The 20,199-nt window shown below is 43.1% G+C and overlaps 1 protein-coding gene across 4 annotated transcripts in view; it reads left to right on the top strand.

Annotated features, from left to right (window-relative positions):
- The window catches only part of RAB27B (RAB27B, member RAS oncogene family), a 124,125-nt gene extending 104,808 nt beyond the window's left edge, over positions 1–19,317 (top strand). Inside the window, exons 2-8 of one of the 4 annotated variants that reach the window (XM_040421050.1) lie at positions 1,857–1,861; positions 10,401–10,572; positions 12,097–12,182; positions 12,589–12,692; positions 15,493–15,616; positions 17,404–18,563; positions 18,610–19,317. In XM_040421050.1, the coding sequence (XP_040276984.1) occupies positions 10,420–10,572; positions 12,097–12,182; positions 12,589–12,692; positions 15,493–15,616; positions 17,404–17,593 (657 nt within the window). In that variant the 5' untranslated portion in view covers positions 1,857–1,861; positions 10,401–10,419 and the 3' untranslated portion in view covers positions 17,594–18,563; positions 18,610–19,317. Of the gene's footprint in view, positions 1–1,856; positions 1,862–10,400; positions 10,573–12,096; positions 12,183–12,588; positions 12,693–15,492; positions 15,617–17,403 lie in introns of all 4 variants that reach the window. The other 3 variants (XM_040421048.1, XM_040421046.1, XM_040421047.1) reach the window with 3 other exon arrangements.
- Positions 19,318–20,199: the final 882 nt, after the last annotated feature.

Here is a 20,199-nt window from a genome sequence, read left to right as displayed (position 1 = left end):
CGACGGGTGCCATCAGCCACAGTGCCCCCGACGGGTGCCATCAGCCACAGTGCCCCCGACGGGTGCCATCAGCCACAGTGCCCCCGACGGGTGCCATCAGCCACAGTGCCCCCGACGGGTGCCATCAGCCACAGTGCCCCCGACGGGTGCCATCAGCCACAGTGCCCCCGACGGGTGCCATCAGCCACAGTGCCCCCGACGGGGGCCATCAGCCACAGTGCCCCCGACGGGGGCCATCAGCCACAGTGCCCCCGACGGGTGCCATCAGCCACAGTGCCCCCATAACAGTGACTGCCAGAATGTCACTTATAATGTCACACTAACTAATGCTATCGGCCACAGTGCCCCCGACTGGTGCTATCAGCTACAGTGCCCCCGACTGGTGCTATCAGCCACAGTGCCCCCGACTGGTGCTATCAGCCACAGTGCCCCCGACTGGTGCTATCAGCCACAGTGCCCCCGACTGGTGCTATCAGCCACAGTGCCCCCGACTGGTGCTATCAGCCACAATGTCTTCAACTGATGATTTGAACCACAGTGCCCCATTTAGTACTTTCTTAACCCTGTGTTGGCTTACAGGCATCTGCAAGGTCTTTCAGGTTAGAGAACACAAAATGAAGCCACCATCATTTGACAGCACTTTTTTTTCCCCCTTCCGAACACAAGAATATCAGTGCCTTGATGGGTAGGGGGGTATGGGCGTACAGAACAGCCCTACAGGCAGCATATGGGCTGGGGGTTCGGCACCTCTGTGAGCTGACTACAGCTGTCATGGTCCTATGATAGATAGACATAGATAAACTGTATCCAGCACCGTTCTCTGTAATGAGGGGGCCGCAGAGCCGTAACGAGGGCTGCGTAATAGCGTCCTGCATTGATTACAGTGATAATTAGCGGTGGCGGATTTATCGGATTCCCTGTTACTGCGGGCATGTGGCTGAATTATTATCCCTAAGAGATGATCAATTACAGGGATGTTGTGTATGTTAGCTGATATTCCATTAAATGATTGGACTCGTAACCGCTGAGAAGCCAATACAGTGTGTCAGCGAGAGACATGTGCAGTCTGGTTACATGCGTGTGCGTTTGTGTGGTTACATGTAGTCCACCACCCCAGCCAAGAGATGACTGACCATTCGAGCCTAGAAACTTTACCATTATGGGGGTTCAAAGTTCTGTTATCCAAATAATTGTGTTTTATTGGAGCTCCCCCTAGTGTTGGCTGTGACAGTAAGACCTTTATCACTTAACATTATGGCAACCCCTTAACCCCTTAATGATCGCCATATAGTGTTTTTTTTTTTTTTTTTTTTTTTTATAGCAGCATTGAGGGGATGGTGGCATTGCAGAAGAAGATTACAGCATTGTGCACACTGGAATCCCGATGCCGAACCGCCCAAAAAGTTTTGTCTCCAATCATAATAACTATGGATGAGCGAATTTCATATTTTGACATTTGTTTTCGGTTAGGGTTGTGGTATAATGTAAATTGCGTTATGGATTCCGTTACCACGGACCATAACGCAATACCATGACGGAATGCATAACGGAAACGGGACGGATCCGTTATGCAGGCCATAGACTTCTATTATGATGGAATGAATAACGAAAATCCTCTAAAGGCATTCCGTCATGTAATCGCGTTATGGTCCGTGGTAACGGAATCCATAACGCAATTTACATTATACCACAACCCGAACCGAAAACGAATTCCAAAATTCGCTTATCCCTAATAATAACCATGTAGATGCCAAGATCAATACCCTTCCACCTTCTGTAGGACAGTACGTCTCGTCATGTGGCATCATCATCTGCGGTGACATTACTAATGGAATCAGCCCCATGCGTATGAGGAGCAACTGTAATAATATCATTCTATGGGGGAATTGCTCCGATTGCAGTTCCATAATATAAGGTGTAATGTTGCTTTACATTTGCACTTTATGTAAAGTTTTTAGAACTAAAGTCCGGGTTTCTCCCAGGTCTATGCTATGTGACCGTACAGATGACATTCCTACATTATATCAGTTAGGTTATACCGGCCCCTGCACCTGCTGAACTCGCTCTGCCGGTTTTCTCGGATAGTTGTGAATATACATTCCACACTTTGTTTTATCGACTCGCGTGATCCTGAAGAACACTTTTAGTGAATGAGGCCCTAGAGGGCAAGGAGGGTGGGGGTGATGGATGGATATGAGATAGAGCAGACAGATATTAGATAGGAGATAGATAGGTAGAGGGTGGTTGAATTAAGGTTGGGGATTAATTGAATAGACAATGTGAGGTCTGAGTACAAGCAATATGGTGCTTAGAGGGGAGTCTGGTAGTCCCCCTAAGTAGAACAGATTATTTACTATTTTTGTATTGTTTTTGTATATAATGATCTATAGTGTATTATAATGATTGTTCTTGCAGATGGTTTATTGATGTGCTCAGATTTTGTATTGCCAAACTGTATTTAAAATTTTGTATTGTAAATGGTAAGAAAAATAATAAAACATAAAAATAGATATTACATAGACAGGAGAGATATATTAGATTAGATAGATAATGAAATAGATAGATATTAGACAGATATTAGTTAAATAATGGATATATAGCTAGAGAGGCATAGATAAACAGATATTAGATAAATAGATGATAGATATGAGATAGATATTAGATGATAAATAGATAGATAGATATGAGAGAGACAGATGGCAGATATATATTAGATAAATAGATAATGTAATAGAGATTGGATAGATACAATAGATATTAGATAATAGATAGAAGAGAGAGATACATATAAGATATATCTTTTTATCTACATATTTATATACAGTACAGACCAAAAGTTTGGACACACCTTCTCATTCAAAGAGTTTTCTTTATTTTCATGACTATGAAGGCATCAAAACTATGAATTAACACATGTGGAATTATATACATAACAAACAAGTGTGAAACAACTGAAAATATGTCATATTCTAGGTTCTTCAAAGTAGACACCTTTTGCTTTGATTACTGCTTTGCACACTCTTGGCATTCTCTTGATGAGCTTCAAGAGGTAGTCCCCTGAAATGGTCTTCCAACAGTCTTGAAGGAATTCCCAGAGATGCTTAGCACTTGTTGGCCCTTTTGCTTTCACTCTGCGGTCCAGCTCACCCCAAACCATCTCGATTGGGTTCAGGTCCGGTGACTGTGGAGGCCAGGTCATCTGGCGCAGCACCCCATCACTCTCCTTCATGGTCAAATAGCCCTTACTTTCAAAGTTTTCCCAATTTTTGTGCTGACTGACTGACCTTCATTTCTTAAAGTAATGATGGTTTTTCTTTACTTAGCTGCTTTTTTCTTGCAATAATACAAATTCTAACAGTCTATTCAGTAGGACTATCAGCGGTGTATCCACCTGACTTCTCCTCAACGCAACTGATGGTCCCAACCCCATTTATAAGGCAAGAAATCCCACTTATTAAACCTGACAGGGCACACCTGTGAATTGAAAACCATTTCAGGGGACTACCTCTTGAAGCTCATCAAGCGAATGCCAAGAGTGTGCAAAGCAGTAATCAAAGCAAAAGGTGGCTACTTTGGAGAACCTAGAATATGACATATTTTCAGTTGTTTCACACTGGTTTGTTATGTATATAATTCCACATGTGTTAATTCATAGTTTTGATGCCTTCAGTGTGAATCTACAATTTTCATTGTCATGAAAATAAAGAAAACTCTTTGAATGAGAAGGTGTGTCCAAACTTTTGGTCTGTACTGTATGTATTTCTCTTAGGTCCAAAACCTTTTTTGATCACAGTTCTATATACAGGATGCAGTTTGATTTGATACAGAGATCCCATAGATCCCATAGACACACATGATAACATTCTTGCTGTCAGTGGGCACCACAGAGAGCTAATTGCATGGATGCTTATACAGCTTTTACTGATATCAGTGGGGCCTAAATACAGCACATCAGCCTAGCCATTTCTTAACTTTATCCTTTACTTGGATAAATGTCTGACAACCAACAGGGCTTTCATTGCAAGGAACGCTATAGGGATTAGATAAAACTAATACTTTATTAAATTTACTAAAAATATGTGAGGAAAGGAAACCTACTATCTATATAAAATTCTAAGTGACCAGATCTATCCACGGATCCTGAGGCGGATCGAGGCAACACATGGAAAACCACGATCAGCGGTACCGCTCAGGTGTGGATAAGGTCACCAAGAAATCCACTTCTGGTGCACTACTAATGGTTGCAACACAACGCCTGCCGGCCGTAATGATCTGACACAACCAAAAGTGTGTACCGTGGCACGGCCGAGGTGCTCTGCTCAATCACCCAGTTTAGATGGCCCTGGACTAAATTAACAAACTAATCCATTGATAAACATCTACTCATTGGGTCCGACCTGGATCAAGAACCACCTGTTCATGGATATGAACCAGATGTCTGATTGTCGGCCCTGTGAGCATGAATCAAGGGACACTAACTACCTGGGTGTGAGCAAAAGGCTTGAGTGCTTTTGTTCACATACTACAGAGGGCTGGATTGACGCAGACCACTTCTGTTGTGTGAACGCAAATCAAGCGTAGTTCAAAAAACGTGGGTTTGCCCCAACTAATTGCTCGACGCGTTTCGCCATGTTTGGCTCGTCAGGAGCATAAAATGTGGGTGGAAGGACAAACAAACAAGTGAGCTGCTGACCTCCGTGACAGAGGCTGCAGCTATTAGCACTGAATGGCCGTACGCGGCCGCAAGGACACGCGCTATATAAGGAGGAGACTCCGCCCCTCTTCTGGATCAAGCCCCTGGGGCGGCCAATAAGGAAGCAGGAGGCGCGGCAACGCCGCAACAACCAACCCGCCCCCTCTGTGAGACGATCACAGGCGAATGTCAAAACATTTGCATACTTAGTGTTAGAGTGACCAAACGGCGGCTTAAAATCAATAAGGCAGCATAGCAATGCAGGCACAGGGATCATTGTCTTATTCTGGTAGGTGGTCAAGTGTAGTAATTATGATAATTAACTACTGTAGTTGTTGTTACTGAGTCAAGATAACCCCAAGACCTGAAAAGTCCTGGATTGTCTTGAAAATGTAGAGGCGATGCATGTCACGGAGGTCAGCAGCTCACTTGTTTGTTTGTCCTTCTACCCACATTTTATGCTCCTGACGAGCCAAACATGGCGAAACGCGTCGAGCAATTAGTTGGGGCAAACCCACGTTTTTTGAACTACGCTTGATTTGAACAGGTGCACTCAAGCTTTTTTGCTCACACCCAGGTAGTTAGTGTCCCTTGATTCATGCTCATAGGACCGACATTCAGACATCTGGTTCATATCCATGAACAGTTGGTTCTTGATCCAGGTCGGATCCAATGAGTAGATGTTTATCAATGGATTAGTTTGTTAATTTAGTCCAGGGCCATCTAAACTGGGTGATTGAGCAGAGCACCTCGGCCGTGCCACGGTACACACTTTTGGTTGTGTCAGATCATTACGGCCGGCAGGCGTGGTGTTGCAACCATTAGTAGTGCACCAGAAGTGGATTTCTTGGTGACCTTATCCACACCTGAGCGGTACCGCTGATCGTGGCTTTCCATGTGTTGCCTCAATCCGCCTCAGGATCCGTGGATAGATCTGGTCACTTAGAATTTTATATAGTTAGTAGGTTTCCTTTCCTCACATATTTTTAGTAAATTTAATAAAGTATTCGTTTTATCTAATCCCTGTAGCGTTCCGTACTACAGTGATTTATATTTTTGATGGTGGAACGTATACCAATACCAACTTGTCAGTGATTTGTTCTTTCATTACAAGGGTGTCGCCCAACATTCCTATCATCCTGAATTTCAGATTTGCCTAGTTCATTCCCTAAGGCCCCTTTCACACGAGCGTGACGGATTAGGTCCAGATGCGTTCAGGGTGCGTTCAGTGAAACTCGCACTATTTTGCAAGCAAGTTCAGTCAGTTTTTTCTGCGATTGCGTTTAGTTGTTCAGTTTTTTCCATGCGGGTGCAATGTGTTTTGATGCGTTTTTCATGCGCGTGATAAAAAACTGAAGGTTTACAAACAACATCTCTTAGCAACCATCAGTGCAAAACGCATCGCATCCGCACCTGCTTGCGGACGCAATGCGTTTTTTTCACGCAGCCCCATTCACTTCTATGGGGCCAGGGCTGCGTGAAAAACGCAGAATATAGAACATGCTGCGATTTTCACGCAACGCAGAACTGATGCGTGAAAAACAACGCTCATGTACACAGACCCATTTAAATGACTGGGTCAGGATTCAGTGCGGGTGCTATGCGTTCACGTCACGCATTGCACCCGCACGGAAAACTCGCTCGTGTGAAAGGGGCCTTACTGCAGCATTTGGTGTTTGCTCATGTAGCACTCTGGGAAAGCTGGCTGACAACCCTATTGGGAGCTAGAATGGCGTCCTTCTAGGTTGTCAGACAGCTTTTCTAGGTAGTCACGGTCAATTATGATTATTTTTAATTCTGAGATGTAGGTGAATGAGACCAGAGAAAACGGATTCCGCCTCAAGTGGAAATGATCGGCGGAAAAAGAGAGATTTTGATAAATGAGTCTCATTTCCTGTGTATGAAAGTCGTTAATTAGTATAAATATTAATTGCTGTTCGGGTTTGTTTATAGGCATGTGAGAGGCATGGTGTGACAGCCGGCTGTCATAAGTAAATGCGCCCTGTCTCTGCGGAGATTCATAGAATCCTCTTGTAATGAGGATAGAATTGTCTATGGAGAGCAATGGACCTGAATGGAGTGAGTCATCAATATACCTCGTCCTTGTCCTGCAGCTGTTCTGCAGAGCTGACGCGGCCTATTCCTCCTGGAAACATCATGAAGAAAAAAAATAAATCTCTGCAAACCCCAAGAAAATAAATCATCCACGGTGATCTGTAGACATCAATTCACATTAACAAAGCAGTATCTCACAACCAGCATTTAAAATACATTTTTCTTTAAGGGGATCTCCGCTTTAGAATATCCCAACTTGTAAGAAATGTTCCTTGAAAATAGGCAGGCCAGAAAGTGTCCTCCTGCTAGGAACCACAGTGATCAACAGTGATCTGTTACTAAACCTGGCAGTAAGTGTTCCATTTCTCTGCAGCGCCACCGCAGGTGAAATGAAGCATTACATACTCCTGTTACCCCTAATACTGTGCCCAATGTGTTCCCCAATACCCCCAAATACTATACTTATGAAATAACCGTACCATACAGATGGTCCCCCCAGGCTAATAGTGCACCCAAAAGTCCCACCAACTGTAATCCTTCCCCAGAGTGTCCTCATTACTAACTGTGCCCCCCTACAATGATAATGCTTCCCAAGAGAACCCGGCTAGTAGAAGTGCCTTATATATTGTGCCCAACAATAATGCGCTCCCTCCCCCCCAGTGCCCCAAGTAATAATAATGTCCCATAATGTTCCCAGTAGTGATAAAGCTCCCTAAAGTGCCCCCAGTAATAATAAGACCCTGTAAAGTGATGTGCCTCTCTGTAATATAGTTATAATGCATCTCTCTATATTATAGTGATAATGTGCCCCTCTATATTATAGTTATAATGTGCTCCCTATATTACTGTATAGGTATAATGTGCTCCCTATATTACTGTATAGGTATAATGTGCTCCCTATATTACTGTATAGGTATAATGTGCTCCTTATATTACTGTATAGGTATAATGTGCCCCCTATATTACTGTATAGGTATAATGTGCCCCCTATATTACTGTATAGGTATAATATGCTCCCAATATTACTGTATAGGTATAATGTGCCCCCTATATTACTGTATAGGTATAATATGCTCCCAATATTACTGTATAGGTATAATGTGCTCCTTATATTACTGTATAGGTATAATGTGCCCCCTATATTACTGTATAGGTATAATGTGCCCCCTATATTACTGTATAGGTATAATGTGCCTCTCTATATTACTGTATAGGTATAATGTGCTCCCTATATTATAGTTATAATGTGCCCCTCTATATTACTGTATAGGTATAATGTGCCCCTCTATATTACTGTATAGGTATAATGTGCCTCTCTATATTACTGTATAGGTATAATGTGCCCCTCTATATTACTGTATAGGTATAATGTGCCTCTCTATATTACTGTATAGGTATAATGTGCCCCTCTATATTACTGTATAGGTATAATGTGCCTCTCTATATTACTGTATAGGTATAATGTGCCCCTCTATATTACTGTATAGGTATAATGTGCCCCTCTATATTATAGTTATAATGTGCTCCCTATATTACTGTATAGGTATAATGTGCCCCTCTATATTACTGTATAGGTATAATGTGCCTCTCTATATTACTGTATAGGTATAATGTGCCCCTCTATATTACTGTATAGGTATAATGTGCCCCCTATATTACTGTATAGGTATAATGTGCCTCTCTATATTACTGTATAGGTATAATGTGCCCCTCTATATTACTGTATAGGTATAATGTGCCTCTCTATATTACTGTATAGGTATAATGTGCCCCTCTATATTACTGTATAGGTATAATGTGCCCCTCTATATTACTGTATAGGTATAATGTGCCCCTCTATATTATAGTTATAATGTGCCCCTCTATATTACTGTATAGGTATAATGTGCCCCTCTATATTACTGTATAGGTATAATGTGCCCCTCTATATTACTGTATAGTTATAATGTTCCCCTCTATTACTGTATAGTTATAATGTGCCCCTCTATATTACTGTATAGGTATAATGTGCCCCTCTATATTACTGTATAGGTATAATGTGCCTCTCTATATTACTGTATAGGTATAATGTGCCCCTCTATATTACTGTATAGTTATAATGTTCCCCTCTATTACTGTATAGTTATAATGTGCCCCTCTATATTACTGTATAGGTATAATGTGCCCCTCTATATTACTGTATAGTTATAATGTTCCCCTCTATTACTGTATAGTTATAATGTGCCCCTCTATATTACTGTATAGGTATAATGTGCCCCTCTATATTACTGTATAGGTATAATGTGCCCCTCTATATTACTGTATAGTTATAATGTTCCCCTCTATTACTGTATAGTTATAATGTGCCCCTCTATATTACTGTATAGTTATAATGTGCCCCTCTATATTACTGTGTAGGTATAATGTGCCCCTCTTTATTATAGGTATAATGTGCTCCCAATATTACTGTATAGGTATAATGTGCCCCTCTATATTACTGTATAGTTATAATGTTCCCCTCTATTACTGTATAGTTATAATGTGCCCCTCTTTATTATAGGTATAATGTGCTCCCAATATTACTGTATAGGTATAATGTGCCCCCTATATTACTGTATAGGTATAATGTGCCCCCTATATTACTGCATAGTTAGGTGCCCTCTATAATACTGTATAGTTATAATGTGCTCCCCCTCCTCCTAGAATGCCCCCTCTGATGACCACCCTAGTAGTATATATCCCAAAAAGTGACAGAAAAATATATACTCACCTGAGTCCCGCTCATGCTGGCTTCTGCAAATCACACTGCAGCCCTCTTCTGGCATGCGGCCTGTGTTGCCCACATCCCAGCGCAGGTGGACAAGTTTATATATTTGCAGTGCTTGCATGGCCTGCAGCTTGTGGCCTGGCACAGGCGGTTGCGATAATCTTTGTGACTGCCTGCTCTGCTCCACTGCTTTATAGGCCTCAGGCGCAGTTGGTATGAGGCCCATAAGAGTGAACAGCTGGGATGGGAACTATTGGCTCCTGTGCCCCGCCGTACTGCGGACGTCCTGGGCCCCTGATGTTTTGGCCTAGCGACACCACTGATGTTTTTTTTTTTTTTTGATTCCGCTACCACCCAACAGGAACTGTGAAGGGAACTATTATAATTAGTCCTCCCCTGCATAACGGAAACGGGACGGATCCGTTTTGCAGCCCATAGACTTCTATTATGACGGAATGAATAACGGAATGCCTCTAAAGGCATTCCGTCATAGAATTGCGTTATGGTCCGTGGTAACGGAATCCATAATGCAGTTTACATTTTACCACCAAACGAAGTGTGAACGAATTTCAAAATATCTAATTCGCTCATCTCTAATGGTGGGGTTTGGAGGACCCCCCCCTTCTGGAGATTGGGCTCAGAAAATTAGTTTAACTTTTTAATTCAAGGTAACCTCTTGTGTGTAAGTGTTAACGTTTATGTCCAATGTGTGCATAGCCTATAAGAACTTACAGTATACTACTCTTCATATTCTTTTTTTCCCATTCATTTCAACAGTAATAGTGTGTTCATCCTGAGCTTTATGGTTCATGGTCATATTTACTCAGCCACGGCTAGAGGCGGGTAGGCACAGGTATGTACTACTAAAATTTTATAATAAAGCTCCTTTTTTTTCCCGTGATGTAGGTTTACCGCAGTGTACACTATGACGGATGGTGACTATGATTATCTGATTAAGCTCCTGGCCCTTGGAGATTCCGGTGTTGGGAAGACCACCTTCCTGTACAGATATACAGACAACAAGTTCAACCCCAAATTCATCACCACAGTTGGAATAGACTTCCGGGAAAAGAGAGTGGTAAGTACGACTGAGTAAGGTGAGCATGCATGCTATATCAGAAGTGGAAGTAAGGTCAGTGGCTTCCAGGCTTCTCTGGCTAGGACCATCCCTATGGTTTATGGCCTGAGACACTATTTGACTCCTCTCTACAGTAAGAAGCATAGCCAGAAATTTGATCTGAGGGAGAGGGGGCAGGAACCATACAAGAATGGTACAGGTTAATACTTAGGTGGTTGAGGGTGGCTATCGGATAAATGTTGAATGTTCCTGGTGATTTTAGGTGGCTTAGCTTTTAATGCTAAATATTCTAAAGTAGGTTAACACATATTTCCCCCCATCTAGGGTGATTGAGGGGTTAATGCATTTTATCTCAGGTGGTCTAGAGTGTTAAAGCAGTTATTGCTAACAACTTGTATGATAGTCTAGTGTAATAAATGGGTTAATGATAAACCTGGTGGTCTAGGGTGGTGAAGGGTTTATTGGTAACATTGCTGGTGGTCGTGTGGGATTGGTAAGAAGTCGGTTGGCTTGGAGTTTCGAAGAGGTTATTAGTAAAATCTCTTATGGCCTAGGGTGGTGAGGGGCTATTTGTTAACATGTCTGGTGATCTAGTGTACAAATTGGTTATTGGTAAAATTCATGATGGTCTAGGGTGGTGAAGGGTTTCTAACATATCTGGTGATCTAGGATGACAAAGGGTTTACTGGTAAAATCTTTGGAGGTTTAAGACCTAATGCTAGTATTTCTGGTGGACTAGGGTGGCAAAGGAGTTATTGGTAAAGTCCCTGGTGGTTTAAAGTGATAACAGGGTTACTAGTAAAATCCATGGTGGTCTCGGGTAATGAAGGGGCTAAATGTAATATCTGCTGTGCTACTGTGTTTTATTTTTTTCTTAATGATCAAATTTCCAGTGTAGAAGGAAGGTAATAATGTTTCCACAAAGGTCTAGGTTGTTGGTGACAAGATTAGGATAGGGTGATAAAAAGGGTTCGTTGATTTGTCCGGTTAGGTAGGTTATCCTCCAGGCTTCAGCACTATCTAGCGTTCTCTTTCTGGTCCTCCTTATGCTTTAGCAATAGGGGGATCTAATAAATTAGTTAATGCCAATAAAATCATGACTGAAGAATAAGTGGATGTTAATAGACCACCCTCTATTAATCAGATCATGAGAATATTAAGAGCAGCAGTAGAGGAGTGTGTTGATTATGTGAGAACAGTGACCTGACCACTCATGTAATTATGTTAGCAAGGACATGGGTTTGTGGTTGGAGAAAAACACTCTCTAATCAATCCAATCTTGGGAATAATGGCATCCAGTGGGTGGGGAACAAAGACTGTGCAGCCAATCAGATCAGATGACATCAGCAGTAAAAGAGTGTGCTGATCCAGTATGAAGCAGTGACCTCAGCACTTGATCAGAGTTTATCCTTTATTTTGAAATGTCCACACTGTATGCAGAATTATTATTTTTTAAATAGTACTTATAGTTCTTCATGCTAGTATATAAAAAAAATCCTACTTAACGTTGGTGTTGATCTGCAGGTTTACAACAATGCAGGTCCAGGTGGCACACAGGGCAAGACCTTTAAGGTGCATTTACAGCTGTGGGACACAGCCGGACAGGAGAGGTAATGTATCTTTATGTAAAAAAAATATTTTGATAACCACTCAAATCACAATACAATGACCCAATGGATGGAACCATCACCGGGGGATGACACCTATATTATGAGAGTACTGATGCACACAGCAGCCAGTTAGCCATGGTACTCCATCCAGCTGCATAGTTGATCCTTACTAGTGGCACGGCATGTCTCCTGGTAGGCTCCATAGCAGATGAAGCTGTCATGTGTAATGATCTACAGTAAATAATTATCCCCTGTGGATAGGGGATAACTTTTACCAACCAGAATACCCCTTTAAATCTCCCTCCCACTAATGATAATGAGATGACTCTGCTCACACTATCCCAGTCTGTAGAGCAAAGCTGAAAAGTGGCTAATGTTTCAATAAAATGCTATTTTATCCTATCAGGTTTCGGAGCCTCACTACAGCGTTCTTCAGAGATGCAATGGGTTTCCTTTTAATGTTTGATCTCACAAGTCAACAGAGTTTCCTGAACGTTCGGAATTGGATGAGTAAGTGTAAAATATTCACATCTACCACCACCATGAGGAACAGCCTGATCCAGTGACGTAGCTTGGAGGGGGGCGGAGGCAGGGAGGCAGTTGCACCAGGCGCCAAACTGCAAGCAGGCGCTCAGAATCCTGAAGTGACTTTATATTAACTGCAATTATGATGTGAACCCTGCATCATTACTGCAGTTGGGAGCCTTAGAAAGCTAAAGGACCTGTGATGATGTCATCGCAAGTCCTTTACTGTATAAGTGTGCCATGTGCCCTAACCCTAATAGTAACCCTAACCTTAACCCTAACTCTAAGTACAACCCCCAATACCTCATGTACCTCATACACAGTGACCATAATGTAGAACTCTCTCTCTCTCTCTATATATATATATATATATATATATATATATATATATATATACGCAAAAAACACAAATGCAATAGCACTCTGCAACCAGCACTCTGCCCTGCCTCTATGCTGGATGTTGAATGAGGCATTGGTGTACATTTTGGCCAAAGCGTAATAAGCCACTCACCACGTCAAGGTCGCCTCTATGTGTGGTCCCTCCAGGAGAAGTATACAGTGGGCTCAGCATGCATGTTGGTACTTGCATCCCTGGATCAGATGAAAAATGTCACGGCACCGGACGGGGTTAAAAGCAGAGTGTGCCTGGCGTGCATGCTGTACCTGCGCTCCCTGGATTTTGTGTGGCTATTATGGCCCATAACAGGTAGGTACTAGTGTTAGGGATCACTCATAGAGGCGACCTTGACGTGGTGAGTGGCTTATTACGCTTTGGCCAAAATGTACACCAATGCCTCATTTAACATCCAGCATAGAGGCAGGGCAGAGTGCTGGTTGCAGAGTGCTATTGCATTTGCGTTTTTGCGTTTGTATGTGTATTTCGCCATAGCGATGTGCACCTGCATACAGGGTTGTGCTGACTGAACCCCCCACACATATATATATATATATATATATATATATATATATATATATATATATATAGAGAGAGAGAGAGAGCAAAAATATAAACGCAACACTTTCGGTTTTGCTCCCATTCTGCATGAGCTGAACTCAAAGATCTGAAACATTTTCTACATACACAAAAGACCCATTACTCTCAAATATTGTTCACAAATCTGTCTAAATCTGTGTTAGTGAGCAGCACTTTGCCGAGATAATCCATCCCACCTCACAGGTGTGGCATATCAAGGTGCTGATTAGACAGCATGAATATTTCACAGGTGTGCCTTAGGGTACTTTCACACTAGCATTTTTCTTTTCCGGCATAGAGTTCCGTCACAGGGGCTCTATACCGGAAAAGAACTGATCAGGCATAGCCCCATGCATTCTGAATAGAGAGTAATCCGTTCAGGATGTCTTCAGTTCAGTCATTTTGACTGATCAGGCAAAAGATAAAACCGTAGCATGCTGTGGTTTTATCTCCACCAAAAAAAAACTAAAGACTTGCCGGAATGCCCGATCCGGCATTTTTCCCCATAGGGATGTATTAGTGCCAACAATAAAAGACCACTCTGAAATGTGCACAGTTTTGCCTTACTGAAGGGGGGGGGGGGGGATCCAGAGCATACCAAACATGCTCAATGGATGTCCGGTGAGTATGCTGGCCATGCAAGAACTGGGATGTTTTCAGCTTTCAGGAATTGTGTACAGATCTTTGCAATATGGGGCCGTGCATTATCATGCTGCAACATGAGGTGATGGTCGTGGATGAATGGCACAACAATGGGCCTCGGGATCTCGTCACGGTATCTCTGTGCATTCAAAATGCCATCAATAAAATGCACCTGTGTTCATTGTCCATAACATACACCAGCCCATACCATAACCCCACCGCCACCATGGGCCACTCGATCCACAACGTTGACATCAGCAAATCCACTCGACGCGACACGCTGTCTGCCATCTGCCCTGAACAGTGAAAACCGGGACTCATCCGTGAACAGAACGCCTCTCCAACGTGCCAGACGCCATAGGATGTGAGCATTTTCCCAAGTCGGTTACGACGACGAACTGCAGTCAGGTCCAGACCCCGATGAGCACGACGAGCATGCAGATGAGCTTCCCTGAGACGGTTTCTGACAGTTTGTGCAGAAATTCTTTGGTTATGCAAAACGATTGTTGCTGCAGCTGTCCGGGTGGCTGGTCTCAGACGATCATGGAGGTGAACATGCTGGATGTGGAGGTCCTGGGCTGGTGTGGATACACGTGGTCTGCGGTTGTGAGGCCGGTTGGATGTACTGCCAAATGGAGACGGCTTATGGCAGAGAAATGAACATTCATTGCACGGGCAACAGCTCTGGTAGACATTCCTGCAGTCAGCATGCCAACTGCACGCTCCCTCAAACGTTGCGACATCTGTGGCATTGTGCTGTGTGATCAAACTGCACATTTCAGAGTGGATTTTTATTGTGGGCAGTCTAAGGCACACCTGTGCAATATTCATGCTGTCTAATCAGCACCTTGATATGCCACATCTGTGAGGTGGGATGGATTATCTCGGCAAAGGAGAAGTGCTCACTAACACAGATTTAGACAGATTTGTGAAAAATATTTGAGAGTAATGGGTCTTTTGTGTATGTAGAAAATGTTTCAGAGCTTTGAGTTCAGCTCATGCAAAATGAACCGTGCACTAAATTTATCATTCAGCCTCAGCCACTGTGATACATTTGGTGCACCTTTAGACCATTAAAACATTAGACAGGATTAGTAAATCTGCCCCACGACAATAAGAAAGTTGCAGAATTTTGAATTCTAAATATAATTTTTAAAATTTGACTTGCAGGTCAGCTTCAAGCAAATGCTTACTGTGAGAATCCCGATATTGTATTAATTGGCAACAAAGCGGACCTGTCAGATCAGAGAGAGGTCAATGAGAGGCAAGCAAAGGAACTTGCCGATAAGTATGGGTGAGTAATCCGCTGATGTATCCTTGTTTTCTTTTTTGATAAGTAAATAAGTAAGGAAGGAGTGGAATCATTTTCACACATATTTCTGGTGGGAGCTTACTGCATACTGTGTTATTACTGAGTACAATGTATGGGTATTCAATAAACTCATAAGCTCCCTCTAGTGGTGCAGCTCTAACCCCTATAAAGAAATACTGTAAAATCAGAATCAGAATAGAATTCAAGTCCTGTTTTAGATTGCTGGAAAGGATGGATATCCAGCTCTACCTTTCACCATCTGTGCCATCCCCTTTGCCACTCCCCGGAGTTTGGAAAACCCCTGTAATAACTGTTGTAATGGCCATATTGGTTTTCACCCAGAGTCCTGAATTTACAAAATTGTCTGACAGTAAATATAGTCATTGTTACTGCAGTGATCCTTAACCTGTTGATGACCTGTACGGCGCATGTCGTCTCTTTAAAGATGGTGCCTGCTCCAGAGCACAGCAGGCACTCTGAGCTAATGTTTGTGATCGGTGATGACGCCGATAACAGACATTTAACCCCTTGGATGCTGTGGTCAATTGTAACCAAGGCACCTGAGGCATCTTTTCCCGGGAGCGCCACCCCTCCAGGCCTGTACAGTTCTGCCACGTGGCGACCAGGGTTGATGTCCATTTCTTGTGATAGCTTTGATTCCTCTGATGGATCTGAGGCTATCACAGCAGTAGTTCCTAGAGAGACCTGCAGAACTCCATAGGAACACAATGAAACTCCCATAAACTGCAGTGGTAATCCATTTCAGTCTATGGGACAATCCCCCATGGGAACTTAAAATGTGTAAAAAAAACAACTAATATATATATATATATATATATATATATATATATATAAATAGTGAAAATATGGCAGTACCAACCAATATTGGAAATGGGTGCTAGCTCCAGATAAGAGGCTTACCCAAAATGTATAACTGGAAAGTAGAGCAGCACTCCAGGATTGCGATAAAAAAAGATGCGTTTATTCACCCATTAGTGACGCGACGTTTCGGCTCCAACATGAAGCCTTTCTCAAGCGCTTGAGAAAGGCTTCATGTTGAAGCCGAAACGTCGCGTCACTAATGGGTGAATAAACATCTTTTTTATCGAAATCCTGGAGTGCTGCTCTACTTTCCAGTTTATTATATATATATATATTTATTATTATTATTATTATTATTATTATTATTATGAAAAATATATAAAAAACTGTCTAAAAGAAGTTATCCAGAATTTAATATTGATGGCCTATCCTCCGAATAGTTCATCAATATGAAATCTGTGGGGGACTGACTTTAGGCACCCCTGCCTGTATGCTGTTTGAAGAGGCCGCTGCACTCACAGAAGCCCTGGTGAACGCTGAGTCCTCCTTACAGCTTACCAAGCACAGCGCCTTACATTGTATAGTGGCTGTGTATGGTATTGCAGCTTAGCCCCATTCACTTGAATGGCACTGAGCTTGCGCCCAGGCCACGTGAACAATGTACTGTGATGTCACTGGCTTCAACAGCTGATCAGCGGTGGTCCCAGGAGTCAGACCACCGCCGTTCTTATATTGATGACCTATCATAAGGATAGATCAGCCATATCAAATTCCCTAATAACCCCTAAAATTGGTGGTCTGCTTTTTATTTTTCCCCAGAAAAAGTGCCACTCTTGTTTGTGGCCGTGTCTGGAATTGCAGCCCACTAATCTGTTGAATACAAACTGCTATAATTACAATAAAATATATTTTTATAAAAAAAAAAAAATTCTTATCGCCCTGCCCAGAATCCCATATTTTGAAACAAGCGCAGCAACCGGACAGAATGTGGAAAAATCAGTAGACACTCTTCTGGACTTGATAATGAAACGCATGGAGCAGTGTGTGGACAAGACCCAAGTACCAGAGGCAGCAAACGGAGGAAACTCTGGAAAATTAGACGAAGCAAAAGTCGGAGAAAGAAAATGCGCCTGTTAGAAGAAAAGAAGAAATTTAAAGAAAAAATAACTTGTCTGGACTGTGAGAATCTTCTACGGCTAATATGAAATGGCTGAGGAACCGCCAGGCTGCCCCCTAGTGGTCAGTGTCTACTCTGAAGCCATTCATAGCATCATACCATTAACACAGTCTTCAAAGAAAAAATATATATATGAAAATCCCGTTGACAACCCTTCCCCACCTTTAGTTGTTACGGTATCCGCCATCATCTCTTGTGAAGAAAGTGTTAATCTTATATATTTATATGCATTCAAAAAAATATGTTTCTTACTGGGGAAAAAAAAATGGTGACTGAGGTTAAAATGGGATATTTTATGTTGTTTTAAATCATTCGGTGTAGATTATAAATTTGGATTGGGTATGCAAGCACGGCAATCGATTACACAACCTGGACTCTCCTCCCCATGCTCCTCCCACTTCTGGATTTCCCGATGATGTTTATATCCGGACGACAAGAGGTTCTAGCTGTCTACCAAACCTTTGTGAATGATTCCGACGTATCTTCTCGTCTCATGTTTTTTGCTTGGTGTGTACGTGTTGCTATCGATAAACCAAACCGTGTCGCAATCAGGGATTATTCTCTGGCCCGTTTGTCACTGGGGTGCTAAAGATTTGATGTATATTTGGTTAGTCTATATGATAGCCCTTGGTTCTTGTAAGTCAAGCTCATAAAAGGGGTGGTGCTTATCAGAATGTGGGCAGGGCTTTTGTATCTCATAAAGGTCCTATCAGTGGTGCCTATTCATCTCCTGGTTTTATTTTCTTATAGCAAAAAGTTCTTAAGTTGTCTAATTCCTCTCAAGTTGGGTGAAATTCAAAATGGCCGCCATTATGGTTCCCTCTTTGTTTCCAGTCATATGAACCAATACTTTAGACCAGTGTTCCTCAACTCCAGTCCACTGGGCCTACCTGGCAGTCATGTTTTCAGAACTTACTTAGTATTGAGCAGGTGATATAATTAGTGTCCAATGCATTAGGAACTTAGTATTGAGCAGGTGATATAATTAGTGTCCAATGCATTAGGACTTACTACAGGTATTCATTTTGTGGGATATTCTCAAATCATGGTGGGCAGGTGGGCCCTGAAGATTGGAGTTGATGAACGCTGCTCTAGACCAGCGGTCCCCAACCGCCGGGCCGCGGCCCAGGACCGGGCCCTGGAAGATTGTTTGCCGGGCCGCGGCAATACAGAGGAGCAGAGACGCCAGGCGCATGAGCGCCCGACGCACACATCACACACGGCCCGCGGCGGTACAGCGGGAAGGAAGGAGAGCGTTCCTTCCAACTGTAATGCCGGCCAGCCACTGCCACCAATGAAAATGCTTGAAAAGGGCTAGTGAGGCAGGGATTGGTTAGGTCTCACTGCCCCACCAATGGAAATAAACATGACGGCCCGAGGAGGGAGGGGGGTTGTCGGCATCCAGTTTCAGCTAGTATCTGAGGGAGTGAGCCGGGAGAATGACCTGCAGTTCCTCTTCCATGTCACCTTGAAAATATCAGCAGTGCAGCCGGGACCAGTGACCACTAGACCCTAGTCAGTTTTGTGCAGCCAATTCAGCCTGAAATAAAGGTAGGGAGATATCAATGTAACAGTAAGGCCTATTTCACACTGATTCTGCATTATGGCGAGTCACATTTAAATAATAAATGTAATCGTTATATAGTGTTATATATTTTAATATGCACCTTGTGTTTTGTTATGCGCGTGAATCAGTCAGCGCCAACCAGCACCCCCTAAGCCCCGCCCACCCCCTAAGCCCCGCCCAAGAACCCCACCACCCCACCTGGTCCCTGGGAAAATTGTCTTGCATGAAACTGGTCCTTGGTGCAAAAAAGGTTGAGGACCACTGCTCTAGACGATCCATACCTGCCATACCAGAATGCCATTCAGTAAGCTGAGTGTTAAGTCATCTATTCCTCTCAAGTTGGATGAAATTCAAAATGGTCTCCATTATGGTTCCTGTTGTATTTTCAGTTTTATGAACCACTCTATGGTTCCCTCAGTCACATGAACCATTACTCTGGATGATCCATACCAGAAGAACACCATTCAGCAAGCTGAGTGCTTAAAGAGGACCTTTCACCGATTCTTACCCTATGAACTAACTATACAGATAGGTAGAGCGGCACCCGGGGATCTCTCTGCACTTACTATTATCCCCGGGCGCCGCTCCGTTCTCCTGCGATGCCCTCCGGTATCTCCGTTACATAAGTTATGGTAGGCGGAGTCTGCCCTAGCGCTGGCCAATCGCACTGCAGAGCTCACAGCCTGGGAGAAAATAACCTCCCAGGCTGTGAGCTCTGCGCTGCGATTGGCCAGCGCTAGGGCAGACTCCGCCTACCATAACTTAGGGACTGGTATCTCCGCCTACTATAACTTAGTGAGCAGAGATACCGGAGGGCATAGCGGGAGAACGGAGCGGCGCCCGGGGATAATAGTAAGTGCAGAGAGATCCCCGGGTGCCGCTCTACCTATCTGTATAGTTAGTTCATAGGGTAAGAATCGGTGAAAGGTCCTCTTTAAGTCAACTATTCCTCTCAAGTTTGGCGAGATTCAAAATGGCTGCCGTTATGGTTCCTTCTGT

This window comes from Bufo bufo, chromosome 2 (genome assembly GCF_905171765.1).
Source record: "Bufo bufo chromosome 2, aBufBuf1.1, whole genome shotgun sequence".
NCBI lineage: Eukaryota > Metazoa > Chordata > Amphibia > Anura > Bufonidae > Bufo > Bufo bufo.
The sequence above is the reverse complement of the archived record's forward strand: the minus strand, read 5'-3'. Positions and strand labels throughout refer to the sequence as shown.